This window comes from Helianthus annuus, chromosome 17 (genome assembly GCF_002127325.2).
Source record: "Helianthus annuus cultivar XRQ/B chromosome 17, HanXRQr2.0-SUNRISE, whole genome shotgun sequence".
In the NCBI taxonomy this organism is placed as follows: Eukaryota; Viridiplantae; Streptophyta; class Magnoliopsida; order Asterales; family Asteraceae; genus Helianthus; species Helianthus annuus.
This window is the reverse complement of record NC_035449.2, coordinates 126,493,710-126,516,415: the sequence shown is the minus strand read 5'-3', so window position 1 is coordinate 126,516,415 and position 22,706 is coordinate 126,493,710. Positions and strand designations below refer to the sequence as shown.

The 22,706-nt window shown below is 42.1% G+C and overlaps 1 protein-coding gene across 1 annotated transcript; it reads right to left on the bottom strand.

The window, feature by feature from the left end:
* Positions 1-13,460: 13,460 nt before the first annotated feature.
* LOC110924644 lies at positions 13,461-15,149 on the bottom strand. Its single transcript, XM_022168637.1, has one exon. The coding sequence runs from the start codon at positions 15,147-15,149 to the stop codon at positions 13,461-13,463; it is 1,689 nt and encodes a 562-aa protein (XP_022024329.1).
* Positions 15,150-22,706: the final 7,557 nt, after the last annotated feature.

The following is a 22,706-nucleotide window of genomic DNA, read 5'->3' as shown; positions in this document are numbered from 1 at the left end:
TCCGAGAACTCTTCTGAACGACTCGTTTGGTCGTGCAAACGATCCTACAAGTGGTATCAGAGCTCAGGAGGAAGAGTTTTTACCGATTTAGCTTGTTTTCACTAGAAAATTCTTACTTCTACTCATTTTCTTCACATTTTTCAGAATTAAACGAGGTTTTTACGGTCTTGGATACGTTGTGCGAAAACACCTGATCTATAACCCTACAAAGTTTCAGACCTAAATTCAAATTCAAAGTAAAACTTGGTCAATTTGTCAAAAATCATGTCCGGTCGTGTGAAATAGTGTGACGTCATCGTTCATTTCGTATGAAATAGAAACCCATTTCGCACGAAATGCTCTATTTCGTATGAAGGTTGACAATTTCGTTAGAAAAACTTGTCATTTCGCACGAAATTAGTTTCATTTCGTTTGAAACATATCATTTCGTACGAAATAAGATTTCATATTGCATGAAAGGTCTATTTCGTTTGAAAGTGCTTATTTCATTTGAAAGTTTGTCATATCGTGTGAAACAGACATTTCGCATGAAACATATCATCGAACCATGTGCGTTGACTGAATAAAGTTGAGAGGTCCAATAAAATTGTAGATCAGATTAAAAGGTTGTCGGCCACATCGCGTGAACTCATAAATCCATTTATTGCATTATAGAATTGGCCCAATCATGTGCATATAGTGTCAGAAGTTTATTAATAAGTGCATGAGAAGAATCAAATTGAGTTGAACGATATTGTTTGTCAGCCATATTACATGTGAATTGTCAGTGATTTTAAGCAATATGTCTCGGCCCATGTGATCTAATCTTGAGGTCCAATCCAATTGAAATTGCATGTGTGTCAGTCCACTTATCCATAATAGCGGCCCAATAGAATCGAAGTTGATTGTTGTGTGTGTCGGTTAAGTGGTCATTAAAGTCAAATTAAAATCAAGTTAGTAACCTTGAAATTGTCGGACATCATCTATATTGCAAACAAAAGTCACCATCTATATTGTAAGTTCATTAATTGCAATCGGTGTGGTTAAAAGAAAGTTGTCGGCTGATAATCTTGAAATTGATAAGCCCGTCACGTGAATATCTGATTTGTGTCATTTGAACGGCCCAATGATCATGTTAAATTCAAAGTAAATAATGTGAATTGTATTGTTGCATGTGTAGAGATATAGATTGACAGTTCATTTAAAACTTGCATGTGATAAGAATTTGTTTTTCAATAAAGAGTGTCAGTGCATTAATTCTCGGGCCAATGAAATTAATTGGGTCATCACATGTGAGCATTATGAGTTGGCAGCCATTAGAAGCTTATTAATTGTTGATTGTGTGTTCAAATTTGCTGTCAGCACATGTGATAAAGTGTTTTTTTTGAAAGGAGAACTTCATAAAAAACCGAACCCGAAACCGGGACGGACCAACAAGAAAACTACATATTCATAAATTTACACCAATCCCCCCAATCACAATTTCCTTTCTTAACTCTATACTTAAACCAAAAGAAACTAACTATCATGATTTCGCTAAACACTTCCTCAACACTACAACTTTTGCCGTTAAATCTCAAATTGTTACGAGCCTTCCATAACACCCAACAAGTGGTAAGAACAATGCCGTGGATGACATTCCGCTCAGCTGCAGTTCTGTTATCAACCTTGTGAATTTCGACTATATCTCTGAACGAAAAGATGAAAAACTTCGGGATTCTGCACCAAAAACTAATCCTCTCCCACACTCCCAAAGCAAGCGGGCAAGCCGTAAAAATGTGAGTCACCGAGTCCAGACCCTCGTTACAGAATTTGCATCCATCATCAATAAAAAACATACCTCTTTTTTCAAGGGCTTCCACGGTGGGAATTCTATTCTGATCCGCCCGCCAAGCAAAAATATTGCACTTCTTTGGAACCCATTTGATCCACTTCAAGACATATCGGTCACTGAAATCGCGGCTGGCCACGATAGACTTCTTCACAGCCGCAACCGAGAAGCCGTTAGAGCCAAGACCCAGCCAAACCCACTTGTCCGGACCGGAAGAGAGGCTGACCGAAGCCAACGACGAACACAACGCAGACCATTCAGCTAGTTCCACCGAGGAATCTGGGTCGTGCCTCCAGAGCCACAGCCCATCACCACCGAGCCGATCCAACACGCTGCAGTTTTTCACAATTTCCAATTTGAAGAGATCGGGGAACTTTTCTTTTAAAGGAACGTCCGCAAGCCAAGGATCTAACCAAAAATGAATTTTATCACCCCTCCCCACCTCACCTTTACACAAATTCCGAAGCCGAATGTTGTCAAAAAGAGGGCGATTAATGACCGACACAATGTGTCACACCCCCAAAATCCACACGCGGAGTATTACCGCTTGGAGGCGTGACATGACCAGGATCCTAACCACCAATCATATAGAACGTATAAAGTAGTTAAGTATAGCGGAAGCATTTAAGTAACCCAAACAATAGTATGTATGATTTAACATAAGTGTTGAAACATCATTCATGATCCTTTGCCCACAACGACCTGCTCCTCCCTGTGCAAGCTCCATAATGTACCTAAGGTCCTGCAAGGCATGCAGCAAATAATCAACAAACTAGTTGAGCGAGTTCACAGTAAGTAAGTTCAGTAATGGAGTAGTATAGCAAGCATTGCGTTCGTTTATCTAATCATGCATCGTACTAGTTCGTTCATTGTTCATGTATAGCATTGGTTCGTATCGCGGGCCCTTTCGGCATGTATGCGAAGATTAGGGAAAGTTCTCAAGTATTCTAGACTATGTATATTTGTATCGCAGCCACCCTGGCATGTGTGCGAAGTTTTAGTATATAGTTCGCGGCCTTTCCAAGGCATGTGTGCGAAGATCAGTCATAATATCGCAGCCAACCCCTGGCGTGTGTGCGAAGATCAGTTCAAGTAGGTATACTAGTCTAGCTGTATCTCATCATTTACCAACCTCACCCTGAGGCCTATCTCATTAAGTTCCATTTACTAAGTATGCACATATAATCATCCAATCCCATTCCCACCCTGGGAACCCCATGCCTTGGCTGTGTGAACTCACCTTGGGTTGCTCGGCAGATACACAAAGAGAAAAAGAGAGTTCTTGAACTAACAGTGGTCAACCACGTCCTAACAGGGTTATTACATAAGTCAGGTTTGGTTCAAGTATTGCACGTATGTATCACATAAGCTAACACGTTGCAAGCATGCAAGGATCATGGTAAACATGTACACGTAACATCAATCCTATAAACAATCCAAGTGTTCGGCCCAACCATAACCCGGCCCAATGACAATATTAGCCCAACCAGATAAGCAGTCCAATTAGCAGAGATATAAACAAGTCCAATTATCCGGCCCAATCAGATAAGCAGTCCAATTAGCAGAGATATAAACAAGTCCAATTATCCGGCCCAATCATTTGGGCTCGTGTCAGTGTGTAAGTCCAATCATGTGCACGTGCATGGTCTCGACTCGAGGCTAGAGATCTCGAGTCGCAACAAGGGAGATCTCGACAGATGCATATCCTTCGAGACTAGGTGGTCTCGAGTCAGGTCTCGAGTCGCAACGGGGTTACGAGTCGTAACGGCTGGATACGAGTCGCAATAGATGGTCTCGGTTCATCCTGGTTTGGTTACGAGTCGCAACCTGACTCGCAACCATGATTGCGGCTTGTGCTGTTTGGTCTCGAGTGGGGTTCCGACTCGCAACGAGCATTACCGAGTCGCAACCGTGTGTGTAACGACTTTCCTGATTTTATGCAATTCATTTAGGCAATTCAATCATCGTTAACAGTTTCCGAAAATCAATTATCAACTAACAGTTTGCCATTCAAGAATTCATCGATCAAACAGGGAAATGCAACATTAATTCTTATAAACCCTAATACCAAACATATCAAGAACACTTGTCTAAAACAATACATAAACATATCCGATCAAACAATGCATAACAACCGATCCATCATACATTCATATTATCATCAAGAACAATAGCAATTAAATCGAACAAACATGCAATCGGATTTATCAAACCAGCCGATTTTATCTAGCATGCACCCTAGCCTTTGTGTAAATAAATCTGCTAATATGATTATCAATCCGTTCAAGCTATACCAACACTATCCGATTTATACATGAGCCGATTACATGAACATCATTAATCACATACAATAGCCCTAGATTATCATGCAAGAAACATCATCAACAAGTATAAACAACCAACCATAGACACTAACCGATTAAAGAGTGTGCACGAGGGATGATCCGATTACAAGAAACTTCAAGACTTGAGAGAGTCGGCTGCCTTGTGTTCCGATCGAGAGAGAGAGAGAGCGTTTGGTGTGTGTGTGTGTTCTTGATTGCTAAGTTTTGTAAAACTAAAACCCTAGAGGTAATGTGTGTATATATGTACGTACAAGGGATGTGGGCCGAAACCCCCACATGGGTTTTCTCATGGTCTCGAGTCCAACCATATGGACCGAGTGGGTTCTTGTAAATGTTTCACTAATCGGTTCAAGTAATAACATATGCAATCACATTAAATCACGTAACATGCAACATTCAATATAATCACGAAATCACACAACCGTGTAACACATAACATATCATGTATTCGTTCAAGTAACATAGTTCACGTGAGCATATAACGTTACACAAGATAAGTCTAGAGTACGGGTTGTCACATTATCCCCAACTAATTGGAAATTTCGTCCCGAAATTTGGTATGCACTCACTGAGGAAGCTAGGTAAGTTCAATCGTTCACTGGTTTTCCTGGGGTGTCACATCCTCCCCCCGTTGATCTGGAATTTCGTCCCGAAATTCCGAAGTAGTAGCTTCAGCCTCAGTAGTGGTTGTATTGGTTTCGAATAACTGGGGTACTTTTCTGTCATCCTGTCTTCGCGTTCCCAGGTGTACTCTGGGCCACGTTGGAGTTCCAACGAACTCGAACAAGAGGGATTCTCTTGTGTTTGAGGACCTTCACATCCCGGTCCGTGATTTCAACTGGTTTCCCGACGAACTGCAACCGCTCGTCGATAGTTCGATACCTGAAAGACATTGTGAACTGCCCCGAGTTCAGCTGGTAGGTTCAATCTATAGGCTACCCTGCCTATGCGTTCTATGACTTCGAATGGTCCCCGACCTGAAATTTCCAATGGCTTTCTACGCTTGTCCGCGTAGGCTTTCTGACGGTCGCGTGCTGCCGCCATGCGTTGTCGTATTTGTGCAATCTTTTTCCGTGGCGTCCATTACAATCTCTGGACCCGTAATCTGACTATCCCCCACCTCTGCCCAACAGAGAGGTGACCGGCATTTACGCCCGTACAATGCCTCGAATGGAGCGGCTTGTATGCTACTGTGCTCATGTTAAATCGTGAGTCGAATGGTTTGTGCATTGCTTGCCAAAGTTCTGACGTGAATCGTGCATCGCGATCCGAAATGATAGATGTGGGCACCCCGTGCCTCGAGACAACTTCTTTAAGATAAACGTCTGCGAGAGTGGAGAACTTGTTCGTTTCCTTTATAGGTAGGAAGTGTGCAGACTTGGTGAGTCGATCCACGATCACCCATATGGTATCGTTCCCACGCTGTGGTCTAGGTAGGCCTGTAACGAAATCCATGGAAATTTCTTCCCATTTCCACTGAGGTATCTTAGGCTGTTGAAGTAGGCCCGTTGGTTTCTGGTATTCAACCTTGACTCTCACACAGGTCAAGCATTTTCCGACGTATGTAGCAATGTGGGCCTTCCTGCTAGGCCACCAACAAGTAGTGCTGATGTCGTAGTACGTTTTATCCGACCCTGGATGTACTGAGTAGTGAGACTTGTGAGCTTCATCCATCACAAGTTCGCGTAGACCGCCATAAAGTGGGACCCAATTACGCCCCGTTACATAGTAGGCGCCGTCTGCCTTCTGTCCTAATCGTTGTCGTGAGCCGCGTAAGGCATTCAGCCTTGACGTTTTCGGGCTTCTGTGCTTCTATCTGAGCAGTTCGTATCTGTGCTGGAAGGCTAGTCTGGATCGTGAGCTGTAGCGCTCGCAAGCGCTGAGGTAGAGTGTCCTTCCGACTGAGGGCGTCCGCCACAACATTGGCCTTGCCTGGATGGTTCTTGATGGCGCATTCGTAGTTGCTAAGTAGTTCAACCCATTGCCGTTGACGCATGGTTCGAGTCCTCCTACTTAAGGATATGCTCGAGACTCCTGTGATCGGTGTAAATCGTGCACCTGGTACCGTACAGGTAGTGTCGCCATAACTTAAGCGCAAAAACAACAGCTCCCAGCTCTGAATCGTGCGTCGTGTAGTTGCGTTCATGAATCTTAAGTTGACGTGAAGCGAAAGTGATAACCTTGTCGCGCTGAAAAGCAGTCTCCTGGGCTCTCCCAGCAATAGGTGACACCCTTCTGTGTCAGTAGCGTAAGTGGCTGAGCAATCTTCGAGAAATCCTTGGTAAACCGTCTGTAGTTCGTGGTGCAGGCCAGTTTCTGGTTGAGGTTACCTTGGATGGATCGACACGGATCCCATCCTTGTTCACTACACGGCCTAAGAAGTGGACTTCACGAATACTATGACGAACTTGTCTAAGTAGGGTTTGCACACCCTGTTCATAAGGTCCTTAAATACGGCAGGAGCGTTCAAATAATATCAAACCATCCATCATATCAAACATAAAGTATAGTAATTAAAATAGTCCATAAAACCCAGTACGATTCATGTTCAAACCAAACTTTGTTTGAGTAACAGAGACATAACAAAGGAAATCCCAAAACGAGTTATAAGTTCAAACAGCGTCTCCTTGTCCTAGCATGAAAGCTCGACCCCTTGCCTCGTTGCCATTGTTGTTGTTGTTGTTCCCATTGCCCTGGTTATTGTTGTTGTTCTGATTCTGGTTCAACTGTGGGCAATCGCGCTTGTAATGACCTTCTGCCCCACACTGGAAACATCCCCGATTTCCACGCTGTGGCTGCTGCTGCTGTGGGTTCTGAGGAACTGGTGGTGGAAGTTGCTGATTCTGGTTTGCAGGTCGTGAGCTCCTGCAATCTTTGGCTTCGTGCCCTATCTTAAAACATCTCTGGCAACGTTCCTTGCGACACCTTCCACTGTGGTGCTTGTTACACTTATTACATAGTGGGTGTACTCCCCTGTATCCACCCTGTTCCTGACTGCCAGATGATTGCTGACTCGGATTCTGGTAGTCATTCGTCCTGCGCTGCTGTGCTTGAGACTGTTCGGAATCTCCATCCCATTTCCGTTTGTTGTCGCTGGGTGTAGCAGAAGTAGCAGTTGGAGTGACTGTAGCAGTAGCGTTGACACGCTTTGGCAGCTTATTCTGATCCACTGCCTGGTCGGTAATGCGATGAGCGAGGCGCTGAATTTCCTGAATGTTTTCAAGGTTAGCCGACGTCACGTGGCTCTGAATCTCTGGCGCCAATCCCTTGAGATACAACTCAATGCGCTTGTATGGAGGGTCCACCATAGTTGGACACAGAACTGCCAGCTCGTTTGACCGTTTCGTATACGCTTCGATCTCTGACCCAATCATTTTCAGATTGTACAGCTCGTCTTCCAGCTTGTGTATGTCTTCCCGCGTGCAATACTCCCTCTTAATGAGTTCCTTAAAGTCGTTCCAGGGTGTGGCGTTAGCAGCTGCCAACCCTAAGATTTGAACTTGGGCGTTCCACCAAGTCAGTGCTATTCCCTCCAAGGTGCCGGTGGCAAACTTGACCTTGCGAGCCTCAGGGCACTCGCACATTTCGAATACGGATTCTAGCTTCTCAAACCAGTGGAGGAGTCCCACTGCCCCCTCTGTGCCGCTGAAAGAGTTTGGACGACAGTCCATGAAGTTCTTGAACGTGCAGACAGGCTGCTGCGCGTGTTGACCTATTGTGTACGAATAGGGCAAAGTTTAAATACAAGGGCTAGCTTAGGAATGTAGGATCTAAAGATCCTAGTGCAAGTTATGACTACAGGGTATACTACCTGCTTGAGCAGCTGCAAGTGCCGCAGCAACCTGAGCTTGAACGAGAGCCTCTAGCTGGGCTTGAGTCATGTTGATTCGTCCAGACATGATCTTCATGGTAAAAGTAACGTAAATGAGAGTGGTTCGCGAGTAGGGCGATGACAGAAAAGTGTAAGCACGTAGGTATTCTCATGTAATAGCATCATGTGTATCTAAGTGTAATGCGAGCAAGTTCTAAGCAGTTCTAGCAAACAGGCAATAAACACAAACCTTATTACCTAGGATGTCGAGTCTTGCACGTGGAGCGAAGCGTCGTTGTGGATCGTTGAGAGCACTGTTCTGGTTATAGTCTGGTTTTAATAAAACGTTTTCCCCATATTAAAACCTAGTTCTCTATAACCAATGGCTCTGATACCAATCTGTCACACCCCCAAAATCCACACGCGGAGTATTACCGCTTGGAGGCGTGACATGACCAGGATCCTAACCACCAATCATATAGAACGTATAAAGTAGTTAAGTATAGCGGAAGCATTTAAGTAACCCAAACAATAGTATGTATGATTTAACATAAGTGTTGAAACATCATTCATGATCCTTTGCCCACAACGACCTGCTCCTCCCTGTGCAAGCTCCATAATGTACCTAAGGTCCTGCAAGGCATGCAGCAAATAATCAACAAACTAGTTGAGCGAGTTCACAGTAAGTAAGTTCAGTAATGGAGTAGTATAGCAAGCATTGCGTTCGTTTATCTAATCATGCATCGTACTAGTTCGTTCATTGTTCATGTATAGCATTGGTTCGTATCGCGGGCCCTTTCGGCATGTATGCGAAGATTAGGGAAAGTTCTCAAGTATTCTAGACTATGTATATTTGTATCGCAGCCACCCTGGCATGTGTGCGAAGTTTTAGTATATAGTTCGCGGCCTTTCCAAGGCATGTGTGCGAAGATCAGTCATAATATCGCAGCCAACCCCTGGCGTGTGTGCGAAGATCAGTTCAAGTAGGTATACTAGTCTAGCTGTATCTCATCATTTACCAACCTCACCCTGAGGCCTATCTCATTAAGTTCCATTTACTAAGTATGCACATATAATCATCCAATCCCATTCCCACCCTGGGAACCCCATGCCTTGGCTGTGTGAACTCACCTTGGGTTGCTCGGCAGATACACAAAGAGAAAAAGAGAGTTCTTGAACTAACAGTGGTCAACCACGTCCTAACAGGGTTATTACATAAGTCAGGTTTGGTTCAAGTATTGCACGTATGTATCACATAAGCTAACACGTTGCAAGCATGCAAGGATCATGGTAAACATGTACACGTAACATCAATCCTATAAACAATCCAAGTGTTCGGCCCAACCATAACCCGGCCCAATGACAATATTAGCCCAACCAGATAAGCAGTCCAATTAGCAGAGATATAAACAAGTCCAATTATCCGGCCCAATCAGATAAGCAGTCCAATTAGCAGAGATATAAACAAGTCCAATTATCCGGCCCAATCATTTGGGCTCGTGTCAGTGTGTAAGTCCAATCATGTGCACGTGCATGGTCTCGACTCGAGGCTAGAGATCTCGAGTCGCAACAAGGGAGATCTCGACAGATGCATATCCTTCGAGACTAGGTGGTCTCGAGTCAGGTCTCGAGTCGCAACGGGGTTACGAGTCGTAACGGCTGGATACGAGTCGCAATAGATGGTCTCGGTTCATCCTGGTTTGGTTACGAGTCGCAACCTGACTCGCAACCATGATTGCGGCTTGTGCTGTTTGGTCTCGAGTGGGGTTCCGACTCGCAACGAGCATTACCGAGTCGCAACCGTGTGTGTAACGACTTTCCTGATTTTATGCAATTCATTTAGGCAATTCAATCATCGTTAACAGTTTCCGAAAATCAATTATCAACTAACAGTTTGCCATTCAAGAATTCATCGATCAAACAGGGAAATGCAACATTAATTCTTATAAACCCTAATACCAAACATATCAAGAACACTTGTCTAAAACAATACATAAACATATCCGATCAAACAATGCATAACAACCGATCCATCATACATTCATATTATCATCAAGAACAATAGCAATTAAATCGAACAAACATGCAATCGGATTTATCAAACCAGCCGATTTTATCTAGCATGCACCCTAGCCTTTGTGTAAATAAATCTGCTAATATGATTATCAATCCGTTCAAGCTATACCAACACTATCCGATTTATACATGAGCCGATTACATGAACATCATTAATCACATACAATAGCCCTAGATTATCATGCAAGAAACATCATCAACAAGTATAAACAACCAACCATAGACACTAACCGATTAAAGAGTGTGCACGAGGGATGATCCGATTACAAGAAACTTCAAGACTTGAGAGAGTCGGCTGCCTTGTGTTCCGATCGAGAGAGAGAGAGAGCGTTTGGTGTGTGTGTGTGTTCTTGATTGCTAAGTTTTGTAAAACTAAAACCCTAGAGGTAATGTGTGTATATATGTACGTACAAGGGATGTGGGCCGAAACCCCCACATGGGTTTTCTCATGGTCTCGAGTCCAACCATATGGACCGAGTGGGTTCTTGTAAATGTTTCACTAATCGGTTCAAGTAATAACATATGCAATCACATTAAATCACGTAACATGCAACATTCAATATAATCACGAAATCACACAACCGTGTAACACATAACATATCATGTATTCGTTCAAGTAACATAGTTCACGTGAGCATATAACGTTACACAAGATAAGTCTAGAGTACGGGTTGTCACACAATGCTACTCCACACCCCGCCAAGAGTCTTTTTCACGGGAAGGAAATCCCATACCGACTTGCCGTCATGGAACGCATTAATAACCTTAACCCACAAACTTCCTTGTTCGTTTTTATACCTCCACCCCCACTTAGCAAGAAGAGCCGAGTTGACGTCTTTAAGATGTTGGAGCCCTAAGCCACCCATACTCACCGGCGAGGCAACCCTATCCCAAGCAACCCAGTGAACCTTCTTCACCTCCGAGGACCCTCCCCAAAGAAATTTTCTTATAAGAGCTTCCAAGACATTAATAACCTTAACCGGGGCACGAAATAAGGAAAAAAAGTAGCACGGGAGGCTCTCGAGAACTGAGCGGATAAGAGTGACTCTACCTCCCAAGGAAAGAAGAGACGCCTTCCAAAGAGACAACCGTTTCTCAAACACATCAACCACCGGTTGCCAATTCTGCGTCCGATTCATGTTCGACCCAACACAGAGCCCAAGGAATCTAAACGGAAACGAATCCATTTTACATCCTATAAAATCCGCCATCTCTTCAACATCATCAGACTGCACCCCGACCCCTATTAAATTCGATTTACTCAAGTTGATCTTTAGACCTGAGCAAACATGAAAGCACTTCAGGATTCTAACCACATTTTGAATGTTCTCAGAACACCACTCGCCCATTAGAATTGCATCGTCCGCATAAAATAAGTGAGTCACAACCGGACCCCCGCTCGGAAGAGAGACTCCCTTGAAAATCCCCAAACTACTAGCTTTATTGATCATACATGTAAGAGCTTCCATGACTATGACAAAAAGGAACGGAGAAATTGGATCTCCCTGACGCATGCCTTTATGACATTTGAACTCGAAGGTCGGAGACCCATTGACTAACACCGAGGCCCTGGCAGAAGACAAAATACCTTTAATCCATAAACACCACCTACTAGAGAACCCCATTTAGCCGAGCACATCCAACACGAAGTTCCAGTTTATGTTGTCGTATGCTTTCTCAAAATCAATTTTTAGAAAAAAGACCTTTTTCCTAGCCTTTCTGGCCCAGTTCTGAATTTCATTCACGACAAGGGGACCATCCAGGATGGAACGGCCACTAATGAAGGCTGACTGAGTCGTAGATATAATCGAATCCAACACCCTCTTGAGTCTATTCGCTAATACTTTCGAGATCACCTTATTAATAATACCCACCAAGCTGATCGGGCGATAGTCTTTTAACCCAATGGGATCAATCGCTTTAGGAATTAAAGCAATAAAAGAGAACTCGCATCCCATATTAATAACCCCGTTAGCATAAAAATCAGCCATGATACTCACCAAATCATCCTCGAAAAGGTTCCAAAAACGCTTAATGAACCGGAAATTAATACCGTCCGGGCCCGGAGCCTTTTCGTCGCCACAATCAAACACAGCTGCTTTTATTTCTTCGCTGCTGAACCGAGCTTCCAGCATCGACGACTCCCCGTCCGAGATCCTTCTAATACCATCACAGATGAGGCGAGGACGACAAATCCAATCCTCCTCAAATTTCGATTTAAAAAACCTGTAAACCTCCTTTTTGATTAGAGAAGGTTTCGTCACCCAAGAACCGTTAACCTCTAAACCCAGAATCGCATTAGAAGCCTTTCTACAATTGACCATGGCGTGGAAATATTTAGAGTTTTCATCACCGTCCCTTGCCCACTTTATTCTCGATCTTTGTCTTAAATCGCTGCTTTTCCGATCTTCTACCTCCTTTAAGACTTTCTTACTTTCTAAAAGTATCCACTCCTCTTCTTCAGTAAGATTTCTCCCCATCAAGATCTCCTCCACTTCCTCGAGGTCCGATAAGGCAGCTGACACATTGCCCGCGTCCTTTTTCAGCATCTCGTCCCTCCAAATCTTTACATCTGCTCTAAGGATTCCCAACTTTCTCATGAAACGGACGTCCGGGGGGCCAAGGACCCAGGATCCTTCAACAAAGCCGAAGTCACCACATCCTTAAAACCCAACTTGTCGTGCCATGAATCAAAAAGCCGAAATGGTTTAGGCCCAAAATTAGTAAATTCAGTCTTCAAGACAATCGGACAGTGATCAGACAGGAACGACGACACCACTTCAACACTTGCTTCCGGCCAAGAATTGAAGAAATCTAAGTTAACAAGAAATCTGTCCAGTTTACTATGCTTCCTACCATCCGACGAAGAATACGTAAGTTTTTTGCCCCTCAAATTGTATTCGACGAGCCCCGCATCAAAGATGAAACTATTAAAATTAGATGCACATGAGTTTTTAAACGAGCAATTCATCCTCTCCTCCCGGTACCTGACTGCGTTAAAATCACCCGCGACAACACATAAACCATCCCCACCCGAGATCACCTGCACAAGCTCATCCCACAACAATTTTTTGCCATGACACTCTGCGGGGCGTACACATTAATGAAACTCAACGCCAATCCACTTCCAGACAACTGACCTGAAACCTGGAGAAAATTTCTGTTCTTAACCACGCTAGACGCTTGAAAAACGGACCGATCCCAGATGCATAAAAGACCCCAGACAAACCAACAGAATCGACACTCTCAAAGCAAAAGTTCCTGTTACCCCAGTACCCCGCTACCACTTCCGCACTAACAGATGAGGATTTCGTTTCTTGCAAGGCCAAAAAAGAGATCCCGTGTTTCGATTTTAATTTCTTAACCCACCTTTGTTTTTCCAAACCCCCAATCCCGCAAACATTAAACGAAAGAAAATTCATGATCCCACCACATTAATACCTGTAGATCCCAAGATTTTACAAGCCTGCTCAACCTTCTGACCAAACTCGACTCCCACCTGAGCTCCGACATTAATGGTGGCTTCAATTTCTTTCTCCACGGACTCGCCATGAACCTGAATCCCCTCATTATGATCCTTGTTAACATTCGCCGGCGACTCAGAGGAAGGGGCAAGGGAATTAAGATCCAGAGGAGTGCCGAGCCTAGATGTGAAACCCACAAAACCAAACCCAGGGACTTCTTCCTCAGTCGAACCCCTTGACCTTTTTCTGGGCCGAACTTCCTCTGGAGAACTGTTAACCACCCGATGGGTTTTGGGAACCGAAAGCCTTTGACCCATTGCACTTCTTCTCCTGGGCCGGCCCACCTTCTCTCCTGACCCACTAATAAAAATCCCAAGAACCTCGGGCCCACCCCCAACCGACTTCTGCTGGCCTTGTTTAGTAATAAAAGGCAAAAATTCTCTCTCCTCATTAATATTGGCGGCGTCATAACCATTTTCCCCATACATCTCGGGAGGATCTGCATGGGAGCTGGGGACCTCACACACCGGCGACTTTTCAGCTGGCCTGTGACCAACCCCCACACCATCCGACACTTGATCTTCCACCTGAACACCATCACCGGAAAAATGCATATCGTCAGCCGGAGAAGCGTCCGAAGCAGGGAAACCTTCCGACCCTGAATCGGAAAGACGACTAAAACAATCCGGCACCCAGACCTCGTGATCCTCCTCAACCCGAATTCTGAACGATCTACTTTTCCACTTCAGGACAACCTCTTCCTCAATCTTACTCGAATGACCGACAAGAACCCCAACCCTAATGAACGACAGGTCCTGATCTTCCTCGAACGAGTTCGGCACGTGGAGAACTTTGCCAAACAAACCGCCTACCTGACCCATAACATCTGGCTCAAACAAATGTAGGGGAATCCAACTCAACTTTAACCATACAACTCTCTCAAAGGGGAGAGTTTGACCCCTCCATGGATCGAGTTTGGTGAACCACGGTTCCCAGATGTTCTTGAGCTCTAGAAACCGATTGGCCGCTTCCTCATCATGAAACGAAACAAGAAGCGACATACCGCCAAGGTATTGCACATTAGCTACTACAATTTTAGCGATATTGAAAAGCCTGTCAATATCAACTAGGGTTTCCAAGTTTGCAGTTCTACCCACTACCGCCACCCCACGAAGTTCCTTAAACGCCCCCACCCTGTCGGGAACCACAACGACCTTCTCTTCAGACAACGGAGCCCCAATAAATCCATTACCGGTACTAGACGTCCCCACCACATCCCTGTAGCTCCTAACATCTCTTACATTAAAAGTGCCCCCTTCACGCTTCTGACCTGTAGGTTTAAGGTTCTCAACCGGACCTTCTTTCACACCGGATGCCCTTGAGTTCTCCACCGCAAACCTGGCTACATTAATCTTGAGCTTGAAGTCACCCATCCTGATCCCTCCAAGGCTCCTCAACAGCTCCTGACTGTCTTTGACTCCAGAAAACGAAGCAAAACCGAACCTACAACCATGCTTATCTCTCTTCCTTGCGACGTACGTGCCCGAGATCTCCCCAAAGCTTTCCAGGCACCTCCTGAGATCCCAAGGGGTGCATCCCTCGGGGAGGTTTGTGACAAACAATTTGACTTTGCTACCAGACATACTACCCCAATCAGTCAAGAGAAACTCGCCACAAATAAGGAGAGACGGACACCCTGGCCGGACCACGACTCGAGGGAGTGTTAACGGGATTCGAATCAATCTAGCTGAGCCTACACTAGGTAGTCGCGACTGATATCAGACCCGCTAAGCCAACCGGAGAAGGGCAGCCGATCGGTGCCAAGAGAAAAAAAGGAGAAGACCAAAGGAAAACCCACCCCGGAAACGAAGGGAAACAGCAGCAAGGGATTTAGAATGGCGGGTCAAACCGAAACACCGGCGACCCAGCACGCTAAACCCGGACTTGCTCTGAGTTACGAACCGCCGGCGAGAATAAAGGGAGACGAAAGGGGGAGAGGAGAGAATTTTTTTTTTTTTTAATTTTGTGAAGTATTGTCAAGACTTGGATTGTGACATGATCAGATCACAATCTGATTCAAAGGATCTTGTTTTGTTCAAGTTTAAAGTGCAACAAATCGAGCGGCAATCCAAACGAGTTGCCACCTGATCCTAATCATTTCTATTTTTCTGTGTTTCAGGTGATTTGTCAAGCATCAGATACTCGCCCGAGTGAATCCCCACTCGATCCGTTGTTACCTGATTTTTGTCACTCAATCGAATAGTCATCTGATTCAGTGGTTTGATAATGTGATTAAACTAATCTTAGATTGAGTGAATTTTCGTATCGTTTGAAAATCTGTCTTCGTGAATCTTTCAATACTGAAACATGGATTTTGAGTTCTATAACTCGTCTTTCGGAAATGGTATGCTTGTTCAGACTCCACCAAGTATCAAACAGAAGTTTGATAGTTTTACAACTATCAGGGGAGAATCTACAAAAGAGTTGATCGAAAGGTATTGCAAGTTATATGTAGAGATGAAACGTTTGAACATTAGCAAAAAAGATGACGAGTGGGTTGACAAGTTGGGAAATGCTTTACCGCATGATGAGTGGGGCACATATCTGTTGATTTGGAAGCAAAATTTGGAATATTTTGGATTCAATTTGAGCACGTTCATCCAGAAGATTGAAACTCAAGAAATTGAACTCCAAAATATTAGAAAATTGAAGTCTGATCCATGAGAGAAGAATCATAAAGCAGCAACTAATGAAGAAAAAATCAAATCCGAAGAAAATGTTCAAGTAGTAGAGAAGCAGGTTGAAGAAATTTTAGCTATCAAGGTTGAGAAGAAAGCTGAAGCTGAAATGATGTCCGAGAAGTGCTTAAACTGTGATAAATCTGAAGCAGACAATGTCAAACTCTTGAAAAATGTGGAGAGTTTGACATTGGAAAACAAAATTTTGAAAGAAAAAGAAAAAGATTTTCAAGATAAAATAACATTTTTCGAAACTGAAAAGTTAAAAATTGAAAAAGATTTTGAAAATAAAATAAGATCTTCAGAAAATGAAGATTTTTGGATAAAATTAGAAAACAAAAATTTAAAAGAAAAAGAAACATAATTTCAAAATCAAATAAAAGTTTTAGAAAATGAAAAATCTGTTCTTGAAAAGAATAAAATTGAAAATGAAAAAGCAATAAATTCTCATCGTGAAAAAATCTCTCAACTTGAAAAAGAAGACGAGAATGCTAGAAATAAAATTGATGATCTAGAAAAGAAATTGAAAGGTTTTGTGACTTCATCAGTGATGTTCGATCAATTATATCCAAAACCGATCAATGAAATTCCAATAAGTGACAATGTCAAAAATTATGACAAAGTCATAATTGAGGATTGTGATGATAAATCTGATGATGAAAATGAGAAAAAGAAATTTTTTTTAAATTAAAAGAAAAGTTTTAAGAAACTGTTTTACAGTCAACTGAAAAAGGTGAATGCTCAATGCAAAAAGCTTTTAAGAAGAATGTAGAACAAAAACAAAAAGTTAAAAATTCGAAAAATTTTCAAAACAACAGTAAAAGATCATCAGTTCAATCATCCAATCATTAAAAAAAACCACAAAAAGTTGAAAATCAAAACTCACAAAAAGTTGGTAATAAGTGGTGCAGGTTTGACCACAGTGCTCAAACGTCAAGTCAAGCTTACAGGAGAAGTCGTGATTACTACAAGGCAAATTAATGTCATGATCTAAGTGTTTGGTGTGACAACCGGTTATTTACGACTCTAATTACGCAATTAACAGATATTTAAAACAATTATAAGTAGTGTTTATGATGAAGATTAACCTAATTAGGCCTTTGGAGTGCTCAGGAACGTTTATCCGACTTTACAGTGCGCGAACGGTGATTTGCGGAGAAGCATGCTAAACGTTAAGCGATAACGAAACGCAACCGTACAGAATACTGACAACGCTGACAAATACGGATTTTCTATGAGTATTTTATATTTATGAAATTAATTTTGTGAATTTATCGTGCTTCCGAACGACACAAAACGCAGACGCAAACTAAAAACGCGGAAACAGTAACGCACCGACAACCAACGACGAAACTGACGCACCGGACTCGAGTTTTGTCTCGATATTAACATATTATGATATATTTTATTTCGTATTCAAATTTTAATTCACGTAGATGAAATCGGATCGGAAAACGGATCAGAAATGGCAAACTGGGCATTTACGCGATTTTAACGAAACCGACGAACGCACGCAATTAATAATGATTATCGACACTATTTCACATATATTTTGACCCTAAAATAACGGGTTATGACATTTTTTTATTATTTTATTTTATTACGCATTCGGATTTCTAAAACGGGTCTCGTGGGGAATTACGGGCCACCAAACACGGGGATTGGCCTTGTGGGCCTTGGGCCCAAGCCCAAAACCCACAAAGCCCAACTTGCCTATAAATAAGAACATAAGTCCTTGTCTCCTCATTTGAGACAACAGACAACACCCCTAATCCCTCACCCTCTTCCTCTCGTTCTCGGATTCCGGCGACCGGCAACCGGCGACGGCGCCGCCGTTAGCGGCGGCCGTGAAGTTTTCCGGCGGTATCATCCCGGCGAGACAACCCCCCCTCTCGGTTCCCTGTAACCCGATAACCACCAGCAGCCCCCCTCCTCCGTACAACAAAACAAACCACCACCACCACTGTTCGGTGGTGGTGCGGCAGTGCGACTAAGGGAGAGAGACGAGAGAGAGAAACGAGACAGAAAGAGAGAGACTGAGGAGAGAGAGAGAGACATGGTGGAGAGACAGCGGCGCCTCCACTCACGGCGGCGGCGGTGGAGGAGCAGGCGGTGGTGGTGAGCAGCGGTTAACATCTCGGTCCAGCGGTCTTTCCTTTGTTCCGACGGGTTTCGCGGGTTCACAGCGGTTCGTGTCTTTATCCAACGAGTTATCCCGGTAAACCTTCCCTGTTCTCTCATTTGGTTTCATCTATGAAGATTTGTTGAAGATAATGATGTTTTCTTTTATCGGCTGATGGTTTTGTTCGGGTCAGCTCAAGCCTGTTTCGGTTCAGGTTCAAGCCACGGTTCAGTTCGGTTCGGGTTCTCGGTACAAGACAGTCAACGGTTTTTGGTTCGGCTGGGTTCTCAGGTTCGGGTCAAACCCGGTTGACTCGGTCAACACCCGAGTCAACTCGGGTCAACAACAGGTCAAGCACGGTCAACATGGGTCAGACGGTTCGGGTAGGCCGGTTCGAGTCGGATCATGAAGTAGTTCGGATGACTCAGTCAAACCGAGTCAACTCGGTCAAACCGAGTCAACTCAGTCAACTCAGCGTTTCGACATATAAATTTGGTAAATAATTAATATCGGGATTTATATTTACGTTTGAACATAGTTTTAATGGTTTACGTGAAATACGAGCTCAAACCGAACAAATTAACGAATTTTTAGTTACTATTTACTTGGAGTTATTTAGTATTTCGTTTATATATAGTGATTATTATTAAATATTGTTGAATTTTTGAAGATATAACGACAACTTGTGTTGTCGGGGGCGTCCAAAAACAGAGGAAACTTTGCCCGTTTTTTGAGAAAATCCGTAAAATAATTACGTTTTATTATAAAATGAAGCAGAACCGATCGACTACAAATGATTTTTATAAAACAAAATACAGGTGTATATTATTTTCAACGACATTTCACAACATCACGAAAGCGACGATTCGGAATTATTTACGACAATTATTTTATAAAAATAAATGTAGATTTCATATTTATTTAGAATGACAAGCTACACGACACTTCTTTTATAAGATAAATGTAGTTTACATTTATTTCAAACTTTCGTATAACACGAAATCGTTTATAAAAATAAATATATTTCATATTTATTTCAAACATCGAACAATACGAAGCCATTTCACGAAAATAAATATAGAATTTCAAATATCAAACGACATGATTTCGTCTTATAACATAAATATAGTTGATGTATTTACTTCAAACGACAAACAACACGACTCCTTTTCATAAAAATAAATATATTGTATATTTATTTTAACAATCAAACAACACGACGATCCTCTTATTAAAATAAATATAGTTATATATTTATTTGAAACATTAAACGACAAGCATTAGTTTTATAAAAATAAATATAGCTTATATATTTATTTTAAAGTTCACACATCACGAATTCTTTTATAAAATAGATATAGATTGTCTATTTATTTCAGACTTCAAAAACGATTCGTTTACTAAATAAATATAACTTTTTATATTTATTTTAAAACGCCTAAACGGCATCTACATATATTTCGACAAATATCATACGCAATACATAATACAAGTCTATTATATGATATTTTCATATAAATATTCTTTTTGTACACGTACGACAACTCGAGACGGCTAACGCAATTTCAACCACATATTTATATTTTTAGAAAAATATTTATTTATTTCTTTCGAGAATCAAGTCTTTTCAAGACTTATTGATTATTATCGACAATAAATGACACTTATCGAATATGACTTAATCATTTTCGATAAGTTAACTTCTTACCGTCGAATCGTTCGATTAACGATTCGGTAGAGCTCGATGACACGTAGTTTAGTTACTGCGTTATTTAGAAACTCATTTAGATATTCCATGTTAGGAATATTGTAGAATGCACGCTAGCAAGTCCAGTCTTGGAAACGACATCACAAAGTCGCAATTAGCTAGCTTCGCACAAGGAATATTCAGGTGAGTTCATAACCCCCACTTTTTACTATTTTACATTTTTATAAATGTTTTCGGGTTGGAAAGACATGCACGTTTTTCAGAAACTTACAAAGTTTTTGATAAACAAAGACTGCATATTTTTAGACAAAGCACGTTTTGCAAGAATATACAGAGCTTTTAAACGAACGCAAAACTCGCATTTCTAAATCATATTACGAATGGATTTCGAGGAACTCAAATGATTTACGAAAGGTTTATACTAAACATACCGATTTTTTACAAAATAAATGCGTATTATCGAAACTTGAATGATTTTATAACTAGGGATGGATCGTCTGAGAGACTGGGGAGTTAGCCTTAGAGGCTAGGGAGGTTCAGCCTTAGTGGCTGGGAAGGTTCAGCCTTAGTGGCTGGGGAGGTTCAGCCTTAGTGGCTGGGGAGATTCAGCCTTAGTGGCTGGGGTGCAATACATGTTACAATTATACAGACATTTTTATACATGGTATGGTTAGCGTAGGGAGGGTTTTTACTACTTAGATCATGTGAGTGGGTAGGCTGAAACTAGAGGCCATTAATCCTCATAGTAGGACCGAGGGTCATTAGCGGTAGATCTATCTGGGTGTAGCGAGTCCAACTCTAGGCCCACTTTACGGACCTTGGGGTGACTTTGAGCCCGACGCAAAAATCTGCTAGGTTTGAGTCTTCCTGCATCACTTCACACATATCAATGGCCTTGCAAACCATTGGTGATCTCTTTTTCCTTATTGCTACATACCAGGGACATACAAACTTACAAAAAAAAAATAGTTGATTTTTACAAATTACATACCATATTTCATATAAATTCAAAGCATAGGATTATGCGAGCATAGAGTCAAAGTCAGGGTGGGCATTGACGGTTATACATACTGTAGGATCGATTTCGGACCCGAACGAGTCGTTCAGAAGAGTTCTCGGATCAAATCAGAGGCAGAATACAAAGATTTGATCTTCGTTCAGCTTGTTATACACTTTAATGGTCTCTTGTATTGATTAACTTGACGATACAATGGCTGGAGACAATTTGGCAGCACCTCGGTACAATATCCTGATTCCCCACCAAATGACACTATCACTACCCTATTTATAGTGTTTCTGATTCCCCACGAAAGTGCAACTTTTTGATTCCCCACGAAATGACAATTTTCTAATTCCCCACGAAAATGTCATGTCCTTCGTAGGAAATCAACACTTCGTGGGAAATCAACATTTCGTGGGAAATAAACATTTCGTGCCCTAATCTAAACAATTCTATACAAGACTCGATACAAGATGAAGACGACAGACGGATGGACCAACAAACTCCCCCTCGGATGTTGACGGAGTCTTCAGTGTCGAGTCTTCGCATCTTCAGTCTTTATCAGTCTCTGGGCTTCTCTTTGAAGTATTTGACGCTGTAAGGATCCTCAATCTCTATCTCTTCTCTTTCATCTTCAACAAACTCCTTCTCTTGGATGTTGACGTCTTCAAATTCATCAGCAACAACATGCACTCCCCCCTCAAATGTTGATTCTTGAATCTTGCTTAGGATCAACAAACCTAGCTCTAATTCAACCTGCATAAAACTCTACCACAAACATATGTTTTATGATAAAACATTTAAGCATTCATACACCACTTGTAGATCCTATCACAATCTGATCTATCAATTAGTTTCTAATGAACCACTTGCAGGAGAAATATATTTAAATCTTTTGATGACCACTTGTAAATTTTAACTTTAAATCTTTCACACACACTACTCCCAAACCAGTTCATCAAGTTTAGCACTTGGAATTTTGAAAATCACCTTTTCAACACCAGTTGTCGAAATTTTTTTTGAATTTTTCAAAAAAAATATGCTAAAACACACTAAAATATTTTTGGATTTTGTAATAAGAGAAATGTAATGCAGTAAAGAAATATTTACATACAATATTTTTGTGAGTTCGTGTAAGAGGATCATATCAGTTTATGAGACAAATCACCAACACCGTTAAGCTTCATTTCATTTTAAGTTCTAAACAATTCACCTAGATTGTCAGTATACTGGTCCACTTAAATTTTCACACAAAGTTCAACTGATCCGAGATACGATATTAGTGTTTTAGAGACTTAAACTTATTCGTGTGTCCCACTACTTGAATATACTCCCGTATCCAGATCCCAATATTCAGTCTTACAGGTGAGTATACCTAGATGATATCTGTAAGGGGTTAGATGCGAAACCGTGAGAGATCAGGTCAGAACTTCCGTTCAGCAGAGAGATGACGGTTCGACTTTAGGTGTGTCTCCTTTAGAGGATCTTTTGTTTCAACAGCAATGACTATCAATTTTATTGTTTCATCAATTTGCTGAGGGATGCGCTTTTTCAAGCATTTGCGGAAAGTATTATACGGAGACTAGGTCAGTATTTCCATACGGTAGAAGTCCCGGGATAACACCCCAGATA